Below are 15243 nucleotides of genomic sequence, written 5' to 3'. Positions count from 1 at the left end.
AGGCTCTGAAAGGATACACCCTGCCACACTGCCAGCAACAACATCCCATTATCCTTCGACTTTTATATTCAGTCACTGCATTAGCATCTCTGTCTGGTTTCATTTTCGCCTCACAAACTCAACTTTCTCTCCGGAGTTGCTCCTCCAACTTTCCGACAAGGTAGCCGTAAATGGGCACTGAAGGCTGTGCTTTCTATAAGTAGTTTCCCGTTTTGTTTTCATTTTCCTAAAGCGTTGCCAACTTCTCGGGCATGCTGATGGACTTCAGATTAATGCAACAATTTCTTAATTAAAGCGCATCCAACCCGACATCCACTTCCCTCCTTGTTAGTTTATATTCTGTATCAATACCAGGTAGAAACTGGGAGCCTGCGAGCCTGCAGCCTCCTTTAAGGATATTTGCTCTCGAAATTAAAATGCCATTAGCATCGAGTCGAGATAAAAATGCGATGCGAGTGTGATTAAACAACAAGGAGCAAGGAGCTCTTGCCTGGTGGAATGCCGAGCCTGGGTTAATACCCAGTGCTCCTGGCAGCTGGATCTGGTCGAGAGCGAGAGCCTGGGCCGGAGTGAAAGTGTAAACGAATAAGGGCCTGAGATTTAATGGAGCTGCGATTTTTGCTCTCCAATGAAATCACAGTGCCACTCGAGGCACGTCGGCAAACTGCAAATGCACTTCCCTGCTTGAGCTGGCTCAAGGACATGCTGGCAAGGAAACGTATCTTCTTTTTTATGCCACAACAATATATAAAACTCTACACTCAAAAATAAATGCCTAAAAGTCTAAAAGTAATATGGCTTTAATCGTTCTATCATGTTATTTGCTATTTACATAAAAATAACATGTTTTTAAAACACATGTTTTTTTTTCTCAAAATTCATGTTTTTATATGTACTAACATATGTCTCTAAGCGTGAACATGTTTTAACTTAACAGGCAACATTATTATTATATTTTTCATCCGACTTCCTATAAAAACAATAAATGCTTTTGTGGCATTTAATTTTAAATTCGTGAAATTATTTTTGGGCAAGCAGACCATAAAGGTTCTTCTCAAGTTGATCAATATTTGAATACGTCGGTTGACATTTTCCGGACACCCGTTCCCCGGCAGGAATAAGTAACTTTTTTCACAAACATTTGCTTTTTTGTTTGCCACACTGTTACTTAAAAAACTTGCCCCTTTTTTTGTGTTTCTTGTATTATTTTTGTCACAGCAGGCCCAAAACAAACGGCCTACTCTTCTTGTTACTGGCTTTTCGGTCTTCGTTCCTTTGGTCCTCTCGGTCCGCATGGCCCAGAATCCTGTACCCAGGACACCCAGGACCCGTTCACCCGTTCCCCACAAGCCTCTTAGGAACTTTCAAGCCAAACAACCGAAGCCACTTTGCAGCCTCGTATACTGTTGCACTTTTTTTCTTACCACTTGCCATCTTTCATTCTGCGGCATATTTATTAAAAAGTAAGAAACAAAATATATAAAAAAAAAAGTATGTATATGGAGGGAAGGGACCAAGGAATGGGTTATGTTGAGTGGTGGCTGGGGGTGGGGGCGAAATTCTTTTATATTAACCGAAAATATTTATTCTTTTTCTTGGCGGCTTCGTTTTTGTGCGCACTTTTCTGATTAATTCCGTAACTATATATTTACACAACTTGGGCAAAGTTTTCGCCGGAATGACGAGGCGGCAGTGGCGGCCACTTATGGAGAGTGCCAAGCCGGAGATTCGGTTTGGGTTTCAGGCTTTGCTTTCCACTTCATGGCCGGATTTTAGTGGGCTCGGGTCCCTGGGTTTGCCAGCTATTGTTGAGTATTTCGCATTTGCGCCAAACAATGCCCCTAATTTGTATAAGTTGCACGGCCCGAAACTCACTAATTAGGCCACGAATCTGGGAATTAGTTTACCAAGAAATTATAACACAACGGAGTGGGTCTAGAAAAAAAAATGCCAACTCAAGTGCTAGGCGACCAAGGTTGTGCCGACCGAAAGGGTAACGAAAATAAGTTCCAATAAGTGCGCCATAGTGACCAGCTCCAAAGGACTTTTCCTGTCAGCTTTGATTTCATGGCATGCCACATCCTCGAGGGAGTTTCCCCTTCATTTTTCCCGCACTATTGTAAAAGTTTAATGCCATCTTAATTAAAAGCGCTAATTGGTTATGTCTGTGCGGGCCCTATTTGCGGGCCATCTAATAATTGAGTTGCTAGAAAGGTTTTTAAACCTTAAAGCTTTTTGTTTGGCTGGCTGAAAAACAGAAAAACAGAAGCCATTGCCGGTTGGTTGAAAAAGTTGGCTAAAACTTTTAGACAACAAAGCAACTAACCGCCGTATTAGGACTTAGGTGGACCAACAATGAGCAACAAAACCAAACGGCTTCGGCATAATGCATTATCATTTAAACAAGGATAAGCCTTATGGGGTATGGCCACAAGTTGAGTCCTGCAGCGGTGGGCTGCAGCCCGAAAAACCAACCAGACGAAAATGTCCTTTATGGCCAATTTCGACAGGACCAACAGCTGCTTGGCCCGAAGCTTAAAGCCAAACCCATAAGAAGGTAGAAAAAAGGTGAACCACCAAGATTAGGTAACCACACTTTAAGCGCTCTCCAGAGCCAGAACTTCAGGTGACTTGGCCGAACAGAGCATATTTTTATGCTCCAACTTGGTATCTAGCCGATGTGTTCCTAAAGCCCAGTGGTGCTATTTTTCGGGTAGAATATATTATCATTAATTTCAAATTATGAAAAAGTGTGCGGGACGCGTTGGCTTACTAACAAAGGTAGATGGACCATAAAGGGTAATGTGCTGCGAACTGGAACATTTTTGGGGCACAGTCCCGAAAGGATTTTCTCTAATTGTAATAAAATAGTAAAAATAGTAAACATTTGAAACATCTTTCCATTTCAGTTGGGTCGCGTCTTGCGGAACTTTAACATCACAAAAATCAGCGATCTTGAACTGATTTCCAACACCACCGATCGCCTGGATATCACCTTTCACTTTTTCGGCGTCAAAGGCGATTCCCAGCGGATCCGGGAGGCCATCACCCGGATGGTGGAGCGGGGAAGGATTGGGAACTTTACGCTGGTTGCCAATTTTCATCACTTTGACGAGAACCCACCGCTGAGTTTGCTGGTGAGTGGCCAGTGAAAAGCTTAATTTATCAGTTAAAAGCATTAATCCATCTCTTTTTGCACAAAACATTGCCAATTTGTCCGGCCAATGAATAGGAGACTTGATTGGGAGGAGGGACAAGGTTCTCCCCCCTTACATTCAGACATTTGTAAAGCTCTTTCTCCCAGCCAACGGGAGATATCTTTTGAAAACGCCCCCGCTGGGGCCAAGAATAAATATAAATTTTAAATTCATCGTCCTAGCCACTCCTTTTGACTCACTGCTCTGGCCTGCCCGGTGCTGGCCCTGGTACATCCATCAATTGGAGGCATTCCATCATTGATTTTCATCGAATGGTATTTTCATTAATTCGCATCCGAGACAGGATGGCCGGGCCCGGCTATTAAAAGCATAATAAATATACTGGCTTTAACGCATTATATAGATGGAATTCGTTCCATTTCCGATCCATATTAAACAATAATTTATTAACTATTGAAGGCGCACGTGTTGAGGCGCAAAAAACAAAAACCGAGCCAATGAAAGTGCGGCCACTACACTGGCACTCGGACTATTGTTGTAATTGGCAAATGTGGCAAAGTGCCATGTTAATAAATATGCACATAAATATGTCAACAGTGTGGCACTTGACACTCGGCCCGGGATCGCAAAATAATTATTTATTAATTGCGGCATGCTCCACCGAACAATTGGCCTCATCAGGCTGGCGACCTGCAATTACGTGGCATTAACAGGACGAACAAGCCGCCCCGACCTCAGGGGTTTCCCAGTTTGACGGTTAAACTTCCTGAGTACTCAGGACTCAGTATCCCATCAGTACTCCAATTCCAAAACCTCCATTTCGAATCATGAAACCCGTAACCAAAACCCACAGCTGTCCAGTGTCTAATTAGCGTAACATTGTGTTTCCTTTCGCAGGACCTGAGTGTCAATCAACCGCAAGCGGGTGTGCGCGAGGCCAGCGAGTTCATCATATCCTGCACCGCCCAAGGATCATCCCGAATGCAGTTCCAGTGGTTTAAGGACGGCGCTGTGGTGAACGCCAGCAAGGCAACGAGGTGAGTGAACTATCTTTGTGGCAAGAAGTACCACCAGCTGCTTATCTGGCGTCCCCAGCTTAACTAAAAAACTAAAACACAACCCATAAAACCCATTGAGAAAGCATCTTTTCCCCTCTGATCCATTGGGTTTTAATAAAATAGTATCCAACTTGAAGAAATTGGGAAAAATCTGTGGCTCCAGCTCCTGCCACACTCGGGACACAAGCACAAGTGTTCAATTTGACTTTATGACTTTTACACATCAATAAACATGACATAAAAATGCCAGGCAGAATAAAAATGAAACGGCCAAAAAGGATAAATAAGTCAGGCCAAAGATAAAGATTTGTCAGTCGTAGACGACCGACCCAGTCGCAGTCTCAGTCAGTCAGTTCCTGGCGGAGGAGGAGCAGGACGTCTCAGTTCTGGCCAGGACCAGGCTAGGCCGAAAACCTAACCGCAGTAAGCCTAGCCGGAATGATTGATCATAAATCCAACAGTGTGAGGCAGCCGGAACACATGTGTGGCCAACATATACGAATGGCATGGCATTCACCCCTCGCATTCAGGGCATGTGCATGTGCGTGGGTGTACCCAGGGTGTAGGGTGTATTACATAAAAAGCATATGGCCGTAACTAACGAGGGGCTGTTACTTGGACGACTTGGCAGGGGTTATGAGGAGCTTAGCCCTTCCACCACCTCGACTATGTCGCCTTGACAATTCGCCACAAAGCTCAAACTTTAAATGGGTGGCATGGCGTGGCTTAGGGTGGCATGGAGGCCCTCTAAATGTCGGGGAATGTGGCACAGGGCGGCTCCAAGGCCGATAGAATTTGCAATTCATTAACAAAAATTTAAGCCTTGGCAGGAATGCATTATATGTAGGTCCTTTGACTCAGTTTTGTGCCAGAGTCCATTTTGTGAGAAATTCTAAAAGAGAAAGGATTCCAAAGAAGACTTTAAGAAACTTAAATGAAAGGGGGATAATAAAGGAGTTTGTTTTTCCATTCATTTAAAATTAGAAAAGTATATATCTTTTAAATAAATAATTTCCTAATCGATTAGTCCGCATCAATTAGAACCCAAAGACCTTACAAAAATTGTCCAAATGAATTACCTTACACTCGGATTCATAAAAAGATTTTTGAATATATATATGGTATTTACGCTTCGTGTAATCGGGTTACATATCGCATGTTATTCTATCAGTAACGTTGAGTTCTATTTTTATTTTATGTCCGAATCAAAGTTTGCTCATCTGTATACTACATACTACCTTTCAAATAAATAAATGAAAGGGCACCTCCCCCATTCTAGTGGGTGGCCAAATCGATGGCCAAATCTATTCTGGGCGTATTTGTTATCCTGTGAAGCCAACTATGAGCTCCCCAAATGGTCTTCCTAAAAACAATTCACCAGTCCAGTTTCTCCTTTACGTTTCCTGTTTCTCGGACCCTTTCATGGCCAGTTCGTTTTGGTCCGAACTTATGATTACTTTTATGCATATTTGTATGTATTCAATATCAACATACATATGTGGGGAAAGACTGTTTGCAGCAGTAGCATGCCCCTACACGTGGCATGCCCCACTTAGACGCACTGATGTGTAAAAAATGACTGCTGTACAAAAGCCGCAAACACATGTTTCCCCAGGCATCCGGGCAACCGGGCTGGTAGATGGAAGTATTAGTAAATATTTTAACTAAAGTGAAGTGAGCGAAGTCATTCATTTGGACATTTACCAACTTTGCATTATACAAACGACTACACATTAAATCCGTCCGATGACTTTACTTTTGCGTACTAAAATAACCGGAAGTAAGTGAATTTTTAATGCTTGATTTCACCCTAGGGAACAGTAATTTATTATCGAAACAGGGCCACTAAGATGAGGTTCTGTGGGGGAATCTATCTTAGAAAAATGTAGTACTTCCTGTATAATTTCCTTGTTAAATTCAAGAATCCTTTTCAAAGGCGTTCGATTGCCAGTCGCCCAATATTGACCCAGTTAGCAGATGTTTATCGGGCCCAGGCCATAACCCACTTAATGAATGCAATTATTTTCCAATCACGGCGCTAACGCATCCCCAAGCTGGCTTCCAAAGATCCTGCCACATCCTGGGCCGGAACCTGAGCCAACAGGACTCCGAGGCTTCCAGGTCGGGGCCTGTGATTAACATGCCTTGGCGTTCACAGCATTCCCAGTCGCGTTGTCAGCCAAGGACACATGTGTGTAAAATAATCTATGTCTGCCACCGGGGTTCGGTCATTAATTGCGCCCCTAATCCTCTGTCCTTTGGCAATGTGGGCCTGAAGGATAAGGGACGAGGAGGGCCAAGGTCACCCTGGTGCCGGATGTGCACCGCTGATTAAGTGCTACACCGGTACTAATGCTATTATTATTAGTGCTGGGTCGCCAATTCCTTCCATTCAATCTCTATTACAGAATCTTCTGGTGCGGTTTGGGGCTCACTTTCTTGATTCACTGCGGGTCCTTTATAGATTTTTTCACTGTTTTTTGTTTTAAATAAGTAATACCGTACCGATATGAAGTCTGAAAGAAACTGAAACCAGCTTCGCCTTTAAAGAGCACTTTTACTCAAATCAGAAAATCGATATATAACAAATAGTTGCTAATTCCTTCAGGTAGGGAATGTTAATTTTCCACAACAACTGGCTGACGTCTTTGGCTTAAATGTGTTATGTAAAAGATTGAAACGAAAGCAAACCAATTGACCTTTTAAAGGGGGAATTGAAACTCGTAGCCAATATTAGCTCAACCTTAAGCACTTGCGTAATCTATATTTGTCTCAGCGCTATGAAGTGGAAGGGCCTGACTGCCTGTCAATGCAATTTCAACTCCTCTGCCCTCCATCCGATCCGGGCCAAGAACAAGACTTTGGCGAAAGCCAAAGCCATAGCCAAACGAAACTGTTGCAGCAGTCACTTTTGGCCGGGTTCTGAAAATTTGTCAAACTTGCTTAAAAGCCAGAGAAAAAATTCAATTTCAGCAGCCATCTAACCATGCAGCCAAGAAGCCATGAAGCCATGTAGCCAAGCAGCCAAATTGCCTGACCCCAGCACGAGACATAAGTAAAATATATTTCGTATATATTTTACAAATTGGCTCAAACCCGGGGCAACAGTAATACAAAATAGCAGAGGCAACACCAACAGCAACAAAGAGCCAACAAATTTCTTGACAACGCAACGTTGTCGTTGTCTACGATGAGTGCAATACTTCTATCGAGTATAGAGGGGGCAGGACTCCCAAAAAAGGATTACACAAGAAATTTAATCCTCAAAATGTTAGATACTTTCGTCAGAAACTATAAACTGAATGTGTTTACTGTCGTAATATTTCTTTCCAAAGAAGGATACTACACAGCATATATTGTATACAGATACAATACTGTATATTGTAGGTAGAGCTCTGTAGAAAAAAATCTGTAGTATCTCTGAGATAGTTTTTTCTTCAGTGCCTCAGATTTTCAATGTGGGGGTCACGATTTTCATTAGTTTCATTTGCCACAATGCATCTGCCCTTTCTCAACTCTGTGTTCCTTTTGCTGCCCTTCTGCTGTGGAGTGACAACAATGCCACAATTAGTGGCACCAACGCCATTCCGTGACCAGTAGTTGGTGGGTTTCAAAATTTTGGCATTATCTCATAACTGGCTCGACTTGGGTGTGCAGTGTGTTTTGTTGTTGGTCCTTCTTAGCCCTTTAGTAGTCGTCTTTTGGACAATTCCGGCTGCTTGGCGCCATTTGTGCAATAAACGGAGTTCGGAGAACGGAAGAGACTTCAGCTCCAACTGATTGGATGGTTGCTGGGACGGGTATTGATCAAACGGTTTGGGTTGTCGGACAAGGCTGAGTCCCACTTTAGCGACTATGCGTGTTGGTTTAATAGAAAGGGATACAGTAGAGACTCAATTGGAAGGAAATAACACCCTGAAGAGTCTTTATTATTTTATTTACAATTTTTTTGACTTAAATAAGTAAAACGTAACTTACTTTAATAGATTTATTTGAAGTTCCCCTGATAGTTACTTACCTAGTACCACCTGTCTATTTACACCTGTATTTATGCACGGCATTGAAGGCATTGCAAAAATAGTTCAGTTACAGTGGCAGCGGTGCCAGGTACAGTTGTGCAGCTCCGACTATTGCGGATTGCGGATTACCATACCATTAACCCTCAGTTGGCCCTCAGTTAGCTAGTAAGAGTCGAACCGGGCAGAGGGCAACGGTTTTTTTGGCCATCTTAGCCAAAAATCAACACGCTTGCTCCGGGTCCAACGAATCGGATCGGATAGGATCGGACCTAGTCTGGATCGTAAACCATGCCCATCCACTGGGACTGGGACTGGGAGCACGAGCACGAGCATGTGGGGGCGCACTACCACTGGCCCCCGCGGCGCCACTGGTCTACGGGAGAGCCCAAGTGTCGGCAGCGTCGCTACTACCTCTCCCATGAGCTGGACGTTTGCGCCCGGGATTTTCATCTGCGGATGGACGACAGTGCCTGGTGCCACGGGTCCTGCCTGGTAGGGCGGGTGGTGATTGAGACTGGGACCGAGCCGGACTCCCTGGGACGGGGCACCTTCAAGGTGGTTCTGGACGTCCACCACTTTCAAATCGGCGAGCTGACCGTTAAGGCCAAGAACAGCGACACCGTGTGTGTGGAGGGCAAGCAGGCGGACGACCGGGCGGAGAAGGGCCAGCTGTGCATCACCCGGGAGTTCACCCGATCCTACAAGCTTCCGCGGCACTACGACGCCACCCAGGCGAGGGCCACCTTCTCCGCGGACGGTATACTGATGATAACGGTGCCAGCACCACCGAAGCTGGACGACGTGGAGCGCGTGGTGGAGATCGAGCCCACGGGCAACTATTTTGGCAGCGTGGCCGATCCCAGTGCGGCGAAGGCCATCGAGCAGGCGGAGCAAGAAGGTGGAGGGGATGATCCTGCTGGCACGGCGATGGACAAATGAAGCCGGAGACGTCTGGCGGTTGCGCGTTGTTGGCGCCGTTGCTGCAGCTGGGGGCGTGGTCTCCTGCTTCCCAAGCGGAAGCCCAAACGCGTTTAGGCCGCCAGAGGCAGTCGATCGGCTGGAGAGGAGCTCTTAAAATTTTGGAGGGCGGAGAAGGCGACGAAATCTCTGGGTGACGGCGATGACACACTTTATCCAGCCACCAGGCACATGCACGTTGGAGTTAACCTACATACTTCCACAGAATCCCAAATAAAAGTTACTCGGATTGTCCTTTTGTTCCAGGATAGCTAGCACGTAGTAAATCGTTCGAAACGTGAGCAAATATGGCGCTGTCGACATGGTTGCAAGTTTAACTAAAATATCTACAATATGAAGTAAAATAAAGTTAAAGAGTTCACATCAGCTTCTCTGATTTTGTTTAACGCAATAAAGGACTTTATCTGAAATACTTAATCTTTGAAATACCTTCAAAAGTATAATCACGATTGCCTCAAACATCAATCGATTGCTTCATTACTTCAAACACAGTCTAGAATAGGAGTCCCAAGCTAATCGCGAAAGCAATTCAAAATCAGGGATAAATCAGCCTTATGGGAATAAACCGGGCTCTACTACAAATCCCGAGCGAATTGGATTTCTAACCGCTTTTAACTTTCCTGTCACGCAGCTTTTGATTAGCGTCAAATTTGAATAAAATTCACTAACACCTTGTGTATTTTCTCCATCCACATTTCTCCATTTTTTTTTCTCCCATCCTCGGGCACATGGCCCATAAAATGACAAAAAGGAAACCCAGCTCGTCAGCAAAATAAAGGCAAAAGATACAAGCTACAGTAACAGAAACAGAAAAAGATACAGATACAGATACAGACATATGTATGTAGTTTGTTTATCGACCTTAAGAAGAAAATAAGGATGGCAGGGCAAAGAAAAAAAAATGGTTTTGCTGCAAAAAGCCAAAGGGGAAATAACAATATGTGGGTGTACCTTCCGGAAGAAGGGCAACAGTCGAAATAGTTGAGAACCTTCTTTGCATATAGTAGGAGCCAGAGTTAAAATATACATAGCCCTATAATTAAAAATACTTGACCCTTAACTGGAATAAAAGTGCAGCAAGTCAAAGGGCACTCTTCAAATGCAACAGATTTTTCGAAAAAAAAACCGTAGACTTAAAATCCAGAGCTTCTGGCCATTGACGTAACAATCAGGCCCAATCAGACCTTGCGGGCCTTCGACGGAATTGTGGGATTGTGGGCGAGCCGGGTTCTCGGGATTTGATTTGGTCCCGTTCGTCCCTTGCAATTTAGCTGTTGAGACACGTTTTCTTGTTACGATTGTAATGAAATTTGTTACATCTTGAAGTGAATTGTTGCAGGCCGCAGCAGAGCTACAGCATCGACAACGAGGACGACGAGGTCGCGTACTCTGTCATCGTTTTGTTTTTATGCGTAGTTGCGTTTAATAAAGTTTTTTTATGGCCTGAGTCCTTCAATGCGAGAGGACGGCGGACTCCCTTATTTCTAATCAAGTTACGGCTGCGGGAATAAGGCCTGCAGCTTTAAGATATTGTCCTGGCCAATGTCGCGCCCAGGGATATTCATATTTACGAGTGTGGAGGCGGAGACAACGGCGATAAAATATTCAGCAGAAAAGTAACTTCACAATTTCAATTTCCCATGCTTTCGGGTGACGGAGAGACCAAAACCAAAATAATACAACGATAATAAACACCTACACACCAATTTTATGAACTCATAAAACACTCCGATGGAATCGTATTTTATATATACATTCGTATATATGGGATACAGATATATATCGTTTTGCTTTTCAAAGAACTGCCCCACAGGCACGCCCATAAAAAAAACCCATATGCACCTCTTCCGTTCGAAAAAAACCCCAGGAAAAACATTGAACATCGAGCTGCGGGCCATTTTCATTGTTGTTTTATGTTTCGACTGCCACATATATATATACTCTGAACAGAAATCGTTATGCGACTCACAACTAATTTTTTATGGCGTTTTGGCCCATTGTGGCGGCGATTGAATGTTTTTCAGCAAACTTTTCAATAGCTTCAATGAATTCCAATGGAACTCGACCCCCGGGGTCGTCAACTTATGAGCGGGAAATTGTGCGAAGGCCGCGACACCTAATTACGCAAATTGATGTGACATCAGACGCTTTCTAAGCGGAAAAGTTGAGGGGCTCTAGGGTCTAATGGCGTTTGGCTCACCCCACCCACTCTCTATTGATTCTCGATTTCTGTAATAGTGATGCCAACGACCTATTCCAGGGAAAATTAGCCAAAAAGGGCAATTAGAAGTTTATTGTGCAAGGTTTCGTAATTTAAATGTTTTATTTGGAAGGGAATTCTAATCAATTCTTCCTCAGTCTTTATTCTAGTATAATACGTATACGTAATATTTTATTTCTTTCAAATGGGTTTTGCCATTAATTTTATTATTCAAAGGGACAATCCTTTTATTGTTTTTATAAATAATTACACAGATTATTTATACTTTTATTGTAAACAATAAATCTTTACAATTATTTGATGATGATTTATCCATAAACTGACTATATTGCCATCTCTTGCCACCAAAATCACAGTCTTTCACAAGACTGGGCTAACGCCATAAGCCAGTCCCTTCAATCGCGAGGTAATTGCTCCATTCAAGTTTACAGCCAATGAGTTGTTATGAGTTGTTTTTGACCAGCAACCAAAGTACACCATCTCAAATGGAGCGCAGATTTGGATTCCCCATCAGCAACTTCCTCTACCCTCGCTGCCCCCTCGCACATCCTTCAAAAATTGTTAAGCTGCAGTCCTGTATTTACAGGATGTGAGTGCGTGCAGTGCATGGCTGGGCTGAATATCCATCCACGTACGCCTACACAAAGGCATTTTGCGGGCCATTTGAAGTGCGTGCAGTCCCTGGAATCCTGGGGTCCAAAGGGTCCTGGGATCCAGGGATCCAGGGAAACAAGGATTGCAGTGGGTATTTGCGGCAGTGGGTATTCTCGATGCGGTAAATGCATTTTGCAACCGCATCGAGAATCGCATCAGAACGAAACATTTAGTGTCAGGAGCAGCAGTCGTTCGCTGTAAATGGAGATGGTTACGTGAGGGCAATCGCATTTGGAAAATGCATCATTACCAAGAAAACACCAGGGGCCTAAAGGGTCAAAGATGCAAATACTCTAATAAAGTCTTGCTAGACTGTGATCATGTTTTAGAAAGCAAGAAACCATACAGCCATTTTTTAAATTTTGGTTTCCTTGCCTCCCAAGGGTCCAGTGGTTCAAAGGGGGCTTAAAGCTTTTATAATAATATAATCTTATAGTAACTAGATTATTTTCCCAGTTAATTTTTAGTAAAAGATTAAAGCTTTAAAATACCAAAACTTTAACGAGGATGACCCTATAATACCATTACTAAGGCCAACTAAGAAAAACTCCTGAAAAGCAGACACACTTTATTTGAAAGTGTATTAAAAAGAAGCACATACCATGAAGCACATCGAATGGGATTGCAACATCAAGCAACGATCCAAAACGAATAATGTTCATTTGTTTCGAACCGATATTAGATAGCCACCAATAAACATCCTCCGGCTCCTTTTGACCGGCACGACCGCATCGCTGAGACTCAATAGTTTGGGGTCGCGTTCGCCTGCATCGCCTAATCTTTGACCCGTTCCTTGCCCCCAGCCATGTGACTGTGCCCGGGGCATCGGCGCCGAGGGCTGGAAGCATTGCAGTGGCATTAGTGGAGTAACTGCGGCTTAGTCAGCTTCCTGGAGGCCATTGCCATTGTGCCATGGTTGATGTCAATCCTGCCTCCGCTCATTTGCTGTAAACGAGCGCATCGTCGCTTTGCTGTTTTGCGGTTGTTGTTTGCAAATCGGCGACGAAGTAGTTAGTCCCGGGCTTTTGATATTGCCAGGAGTGCACTGGAAAAAATCAAGTATATTTGCTAATTAACTTTAATTAAAAAATGGTTAAGTTTCTCAATAGTTCTTCATATTATATGCCTTAAATCTGAGAAAATGATTAAACTAATTAAAACTTAAATATATAACAAAGGATGTGAGGCCTATTTTTCTTTAGTGGGTTCTCGTCCTGCTTCTGCTGCATTTAACCGTTACGCACTTCCTGCAGGGAATGTTATTACTTCCGTTGCCTTTTAATTGATTTTGAAGGTGCGTATTCGCCGGAGAACAGGGAGATGAACCAATATAGAGACATAACAGCAGGTTGGTGGGTGCGTCCTAAGTAGGTGAGTCCTTCTTCCGCCATGGGCCATTAGTAAATTGTAGGTTAAGTGCTTTGCATGCGAAAGCCCAGCAAAAGGCCCAAAACCCCGAGCCATTCAAAACGCATTTTTAGACCTGTGCTACACCTGTAAATAGCTTGAGAGTATACGGACTGGGAATGACACGGGGAACAGGAAGAAATTGGAGGGGGGGCACCTGGATTCTGCGGTTAAGGCAGAACTCACCGCACTTTTGCTGTGCGGTGCGGTTTTTGGGCACTTTTTAGAGGACCCTCAGCTCTCTTCATGGTTCGGTTTGTTGGTGTTGTTGTGGCAGTGACGTCAGCGTTATCCATGCGTAAAAGTTATTAGTGAAATGCACTCACCCGCCGCCACGGCGGGAAAAGTAGAGAGAGAGAAACCAGCGGCAAACTGCAGATGTTTGTTGGCCACGAAAACCTCAAACAGCACTTAAGTTGTTGCCGGATGGAAGGTTTTGGTTTTTGGCATTCGGTTTGCTTTACTTAGTGCAGGTGCAAGCTGTTAGTTCTGAGCTCCCCGGCGGATTATGAGGCAGAGCGAGAGCTGGGCTAATAGGCTTAGGCCTGCATTTTAGACAGTTTTCAGATTTCGCAACTTTCACTTGAGCCGTCAACGACGAAAGAAGGATTATTATATATGAAGATGTATGAATTCAACAAAAATTATAGAATTCCACATCGTTAACCAAAGACTAATACAGTTTTAGTCATCAAATTACAGGTGGATATCATATATCCTGATTGATTCTTATCCCAGGAGACCACGTCTCCCCACACGAACCACATAAATCCGAACCAGAAACACAGACAGTCTAAATTTTCCACACAGTCGCCGACCTATTTATCCACAAAACCAAAAACTATTAACAATTTTAGCAACAATGCACTGCATTTGAAAATGAAACATGTTCCTGCTAATTGACTTCGAACCGCAGCATCCGCGATTGTTTCCACATTAGCTATGATTTCTTTCGTTCAGGATTTACGAGTGGAGCAGAGTGGTGGCTGGAGATGGGGCTGGAGGTGGGAGTGGAGCTGGGGATGATAAGTGAGCTGCTATTAGTGTGTCAATTAGCAACTGGCTGCATATGATCCAGTTCACTTGGTCCCCGGTTTGGGCTCGGATTCCAATTCGAGTTCCATGGCAGTTGTCTGCCCGGGGGCGTGAGAATTAATGCATGACTGGCTGCGAACTGGCGAACTGCGAATCTGTTTCAAGTAGTCGCGGAAACCGAAAGTGGAGTGCTAATTAGCATGACTAACAACTAATGCTTTCATCGTTTCTCATGCGTTTCAGGGAAATCTGGACCACAGTCCTGCCGCCGGAGACCAAGGATGTCTATACGGCCATACTCGGCGTAACCAAGGCAAGTCGGATCGACGAAGGCGTCTACAGTTGCAAGGTAATTCCATAGAGCTTAAATTAATATGCTGACTTCCTTGTGTTTATTATATTTTAATGTTGATTCAATACGTAGTTTTTAAGATCTCAAAAAAATAATAGATGGATATAGTAGCTCTCTTAGATATATAAAGAGTGAATGCATGAATACTACCGAATACTTTTTTCAAATATATTTAAGAACTTTCAAAACTAAACTTTTCACCCCTTAAAAATGGGGTTTCCCCTATAGGGACCACAGCGATGGCTATATCTTTCCCAATTCTCATCCGATTCTCAAGCGGAGTACCTTAAACGATTTCTACATCGATTCTCCACCATTCTGCATCCAAATCCTGAGACAAAATATTTTTTAGATTTTTTGT

The 15243-nt window shown here is 43.7% G+C and overlaps 2 protein-coding genes across 4 annotated transcripts in view; both read left to right on the top strand.

Annotated features, from left to right (window-relative positions):
• LOC108124411 (uncharacterized) overlaps positions 1-15243 on the top strand; it is a 105452-nt gene that overhangs the window by 68182 nt on the left and 22027 nt on the right. For all 3 annotated transcript variants that reach the window (XM_070277553.1, XM_070277555.1, XM_070277554.1), the window contains exons 7-9: positions 2910-3137; positions 4056-4195; positions 14774-14879. In XM_070277553.1, coding sequence (XP_070133654.1) covers positions 2910-3137; positions 4056-4195; positions 14774-14879 — 474 coding nt within the window. The remainder of the gene's footprint in view (positions 1-2909; positions 3138-4055; positions 4196-14773; positions 14880-15243) is intronic.
• Positions 8320-9623, top strand: LOC108124419 (heat shock protein 23). Its single transcript, XM_017240070.2, has one exon. It carries the CDS (start codon positions 8524-8526, stop codon positions 9172-9174), a length of 651 nt encoding a protein of 216 aa, XP_017095559.1. The 5' UTR covers positions 8320-8523; the 3' UTR covers positions 9175-9623.

This window comes from Drosophila bipectinata, chromosome 2L (assembly GCF_030179905.1).
Source record: "Drosophila bipectinata strain 14024-0381.07 chromosome 2L, DbipHiC1v2, whole genome shotgun sequence".
Classification (NCBI taxonomy): domain Eukaryota; kingdom Metazoa; phylum Arthropoda; class Insecta; order Diptera; family Drosophilidae; genus Drosophila; species Drosophila bipectinata.
The sequence above is the reverse complement of the archived record's forward strand: the minus strand, read 5'-3'. Positions and strand labels throughout refer to the sequence as shown.

Coding starts and splice junctions, on each gene's coding strand:
- LOC108124419 (XM_017240070.2), top strand. CDS start 8,524: ATGCCCATCCACTGGGACTGGGACTGGGAGCACGAGCACGAGCATGTG.